The sequence below is a fragment of the Humulus lupulus genome, chromosome 2 (assembly GCF_963169125.1).
Source record: "Humulus lupulus chromosome 2, drHumLupu1.1, whole genome shotgun sequence".
NCBI lineage: Eukaryota > Viridiplantae > Streptophyta > Magnoliopsida > Rosales > Cannabaceae > Humulus > Humulus lupulus.
Window position 1 is genome coordinate 243,837,159 of NC_084794.1, and position 5,382 is coordinate 243,842,540.

Consider the following 5,382-nt stretch of genomic DNA (forward strand, 5'->3'; position numbering starts at 1 on the left):
TGTTCATTTGCAGCACTTTCCCTCTTCTTTCTTCTGCGTCTTCTTCTGCTTTTTCTTCATTACCAGCCACCCACTTCAGCACATCTTGCTGGATAGAGCTGCAAGGCTGGGGGAGCAGCGGCGAGGACGGGCACGCAGTGACAAGGTCGGACCATTAAGTTGATGTTGTACAACGGTGAGGTTGGATGTGGCTGGGTTTAATTATTTTTCAACAAATCCCAGATCTAGCTTTATTGTTTGCTTCTGGTGAGCCTCTCTTCTTCTCATTCACTAATTCTCTTTCTCTAATATATGTTTTTTGTCAACTATTTCTGGCCTCCGACTTCGACTGCGACGGGGTTGGGTTTATGGGCTTCGATATCTCTGTTTTGCTGGTTTACTACTTTCTGCATATACTCCACTTGGTGGCGACTGATCTAGACAACATAAACCATGTATTGAAACAGAGATATGGCTACATAGGGTGATGGGTACGGGAATCAAAGTTAATTACTGTATGAATGAACAGTTCATATAATTTAGCTTTAACTCTGTTATCTACTTGAGTGAGAGAGAACTCTGTTATTGTCTTTCCCAAGAAAAATGCTACATATCAGGATGGAAATTTAACCCGAGTCACATGGCATGATAGCTGGCTTATTTTATTTATTTATTTAATAAAAAAATAAACACACCTCTACTATATTATGATATGACAACACATCAAACTGTTCATTTTATTTTTTAAATACTGAACATTTTCTGTTTTACAGATAAGAAACCACTCACAGGTTTCTAGAAAAACCATTCCCCGTTTGTAATAAAAAGAGAAGAAAAAACTCACCTTTGTTATGAAAATAGGTTTCCACGACAGAAGTTGAAGATTATGGTGTGATATACTATTACACTGTTATATTCTTGCATAAATTTTTTTTCAGCCCAAGTTAGTAATCTTTCGCTCACCTTCTATATACTTTAATTAAATCTTTAAAAATCTAGTAACAGAGTGGCCTATAAGCCATTTCACCAAGAAAATGAGCAGACCCATTACTGAGTATTCAAATCAAACAACATCAATATTTAGATTTTATAAAGAAATCAAACAAAGATTCTAGAGAATAAGAAATTTTCTTGACCGAAAATAGAAATACTATAGATCTATAGTACAAGTTTGAGATGAAGAGAATGAATCTAGATTTAATTTGAGTTTTGAGATGAAGAGATGCGTGAGCCAAGAATAAGTTTCTGAATCTTGAAGTGATATGCATTTATATACATACATACATATATATATATAAACAGGGTTCATATTTATAACAGTGTTGAAAGCAGGTTTTTCTAATCGACGAAGTCTTCTTCGAACAGTCCCGACGGCTCCACTAGCAATCCTTGATAGATCGACTCGAAATAATTCATCTCATAACCAACAAGAAGAAATCCAAATCCCCCTTAGCCACGCTCCCTACCTCGGCATTTGTTGCCAAACCTTGGTTAACAATGCCAGTGCGGAGAAGGACCTCAAGGATCTCAAGAGAAAAAAGACTATCTCAACCTTCCATGCCTTCCAAATCGAGCTTCACGACCTCCAATTCGTTGATTCTTGAATCGTCTCTCAATTTGAATATCACAAAGACACGATCAAGGTTGTCTCCATTGGAAGCTTTTGGATTTATGGAGCAAGTAATTTGTCCAGACATACATGGTAATGGCTTCTAGTTTCAAACGAGGAACTTTGGTAAGATAGATGTAGTGAGCACTGAGCAAGCTGAGTTTTGTTGGAAAAAAAACAAAAAAATATTTTGCTTATTCAATAATATTGTTTTAATAAACATATCAATAAGAATAGAGAAAGTTATATTTCATTTTTTTTTAAAAAAAATAAAAAGAAAAGTTGATTGTGTTTTAATAAGTGGAGCAGATCCAGGTGGCACTTGCCAAAAGATTACATATGGCCCGGGTTAATAATTCCACCGTCATGAATAGAAACTACATATTAAGTGTATAAAGGCTTGAGATGAATTTGTGCACTAACCATGGTTATGTCTGACTTTATTATACGTAGGCCACTTTTAAAAGTTTGGACATAGTGAAAGGGGAAAAAAGGTAGTTCAAGTATGGCCTACTATTATATTTGAACTACATTTATTTTTATTTTTGTGGACTTCTTTTGCGAACTACTTTAATTTTTTAGCAAAGTCAACTTTTGGAAGTAGACACATTGAAGCAATTTGTGTTTTATGAACAAGGCATGAATGGGCTAGCGGTGAAGGCTAGGTGGCTGTGGTGTTGGCTTTAATTTGATTTTTATTTTTTCATTTCAAATATGATTGGTGTATTTTCTAGTTTTCAGTATACTGCAGCATAATTATTGTAAATTTTTGATAAGATTCTGCTAATTTGATGTATTAAATTCAGTTAAAATTTAATCTTTTTTATTTGTAATTTTTGAATTTTTTTATGACATTTCGAATGGAGCAATGCCCGTTGCTATATGAACCTACAGAAATTGATATTTCCCGTCTTTATATCATAGAGCTATGGACTGCCCGTTCATGTAGAGTTCAGAAAATAAATAATAAAATATGTTTACCTATTATAAGGTTAAGGCTACTTAATATCAGCATAAGTACAGTTGCAAAATATAAATAACATGCAACCATTAAAGAGCCTGAGACTGTATTTTTATCATTATAAGACCATGACAGACCTCCATATCGATAGAAATGCTGACCAAGTATTCCGCACATTAGTTTTGCTACAAATTTATAACATAGTGTTCAGTATTAATTTCTAATATCACTCAACCATACATTTTGTAATTACGAAGTGAATCTAACTTTGAGAAATCCTATTACTCCACCGATTTGAACCGTAGTCATTTGGTTCTTCATCTACCACGCAATATGGTCACCAATCACTAAGCTTTGAAGTCAAACTCTCTTCCTTGACTACCTCCCACTTCATCTTCTTCAAAATTGAATGTTTTGTTTTCTGTCCATTGATGACTGCCCTCTTCATGATTAGCATATTCGTCATCTTCTTCATTTTTGGAATCTTCGGAATAGACACACTGTTCCTTTCCCTTCAGTCTTTTGGGGCATGTTAACTTGTTGTGACCAGCCTTCTTGCATAAACTACATTTCCTACCGACACTATTTCTTGTTCCTGCTATTCTCCCAGTCCCCTTAGATTTGCTGAATTCTGGGTCTTGCACAATGAACTGGGACGCCCTATGCATAGGGAGGTTGGACGTGCAACTATCTCCACCAATCACTAAAGCTTCTTTCAATGTTGCACAAATTCGATCAATTTCGAGTGTAGCAATACGATGTCCATAGTCGGTCCTACTTGCGAGGAAGGCAACCTCATTCATTCGATTACTTATTTGTCCAAACCTAGCCTTTTGGATGTTGGTTTTATCAATATGAATACAACTATCATTCCAGATTGAACTCTCTCCCGACCGAGCTTCAATTGTCCACTGCGTCACAATAAGTGACTTTGGCATGTGTCCCATGTCTAGGTGCTTCATTACGGCAAACATATGCCTACATGGTATCCCAAACGTAAGAAAATATTGGCATTCACAGACAAAAAAGTCATGATCGAAAGTTGCATAGACTGCTCGGCTTGGTCCCCGACGAAACTTGTGTAGTTTCATCATTATAGCACCCTCCATGATGGTTTTTGTGAGTACAGTGTACTGGCCTTCCTTTGACATTTGTCGTCTAACCTTAAAAAACATATTCCTTGTATATATCCTTGAAAGTTCTTCCTCCATAACTGGTAAGTTCGTCACTCCTAATTGTGGTGATGTGTGCAGTGACTCATAATCATCGGTTGCTTTGCGATGCCTAACCCATGAAAGGGCCATGTCAAGGGCCCTAACAAATTCATATAGCTTCAACTTCTGGTTCAATTTTTTCTTCAGAACGGCATTAATACCTTCGTTACGTTGGGTGGTTGACATGCCACAGAAAAAGTTCCCTCTCAAGTAGGTCTCTGCCCATTTATGTCTTATATTGTACAATTTAGCACCATACTTCTTTCCTTGCAACCCATACTGTATCATAACTTCACTGAATTTATCCTCAAACTCGTCAACATCATAATACTTGAACACGAGCTTTGTTATGCTTTCGCTAAAACTTGGGTCTTTCACCTTCTTAACAGCTTTGTTCTGCATATGCCAATAAAATAGGCGGTGGGTTGCATTTGGGATCAAAGCCTCTATTGCTGTTGCAATCGCCTCATCGCCATCGGTGACAACTGTTTTGGGTTGAGCCTCATCCATACATTCTAAAAAGGCTCGTGTCGCCCACATGTAGCTGCTTACAGACTCGTTTGCGAGAATTGCAAGGCCTAGTATGGTAGTCCTGAAATGGTTGTTGACTCCCACCCATACAAGTAACGGTTTGCCATAACTATTGGTCTTATATGTTGAGTCAAATGCGATTGAATGTCCATACATCTCATAGTCCAGTCTTGACTTCCCATCCGCCCAAAACAAGTTCAAAAGTCGTCTTTTGTTGTCGTACGAGAATATTCCATAAAATCTCGGGTCGTGATCAGCTTTATGCTCTAGATACCTGACAGCACGACCCGCGTCCGATCCTGCAAACTGCACATTTGTTGCAGCAGACATACGATTGTACAGGTCTTTCACCGTGAACGACAATTTATGATAACCCCCCACCTTGTCGGCCATGTACGACATTATGTGGCATGTTCTAACACCTGCATCCTTCATTGACTTTGCCTGCTGAAGATCACTAGGTGACACAAACCTGTTGGACCGTAGAAACTGCTTGTGGTCATTGATGGTGACCGGATGTGAGTGTTCTGTTGAGAACTCCTTGCAACTCCATTTACCACTACACTTAATCAGATTAACCCGGAATGCAACCTTACAATGGACTCTGGTAATTTTCTTCGGTTCCATTTTTTTATCCTGCCTATTTAAATTTGTCTCTAACCTAGACCCTTCCCTAGAGCACACCCACTCTCGCTCGCGAATTTGGCCAGCGCTATTCTTCCTCATGTGACCTTTTCAAATGCTAAATCCAATCACTCTTCCATATGCATATATAAATTCCTCTGCAAGGTCCAGTGTCTCAAAAACATGGCCTATTAGGGTGTTCTTACTCAATTCTAGTGGGTTTTCAAAGATTCTGAACTTTGAAAAAATTCCCTCTCCTTCCTCATCCAACACAGTTGGGTCCTCATAATCTGCCAAATCCGGTCCTGCAAACGTTCGTGGTTCAAAATTATTTTCTCCATATAGTTGTTCTATTTCTTCCATTTCACTGATCTGCAATTCCCCATCCACATTCTCTTCTCCATTATAAAAACCATTTCACTTCCCGTCCTGTTAAATATAACCAAAATAAAGGATTTCAGTGT

General features: G+C 37.8%; 1 protein-coding gene across 1 annotated transcript; it reads right to left on the reverse strand.

Annotated features, from left to right (window-relative positions):
* Positions 1 to 2,896: 2,896 nt before the first annotated feature.
* LOC133815320 (protein FAR1-RELATED SEQUENCE 5-like) lies at positions 2,897 to 4,921 on the reverse strand. The gene has a single exon (XM_062248174.1). It carries the CDS (start codon positions 4,919 to 4,921, stop codon positions 2,897 to 2,899), a length of 2,025 nt encoding a protein of 674 aa, XP_062104158.1.
* Positions 4,922 to 5,382: the final 461 nt, after the last annotated feature.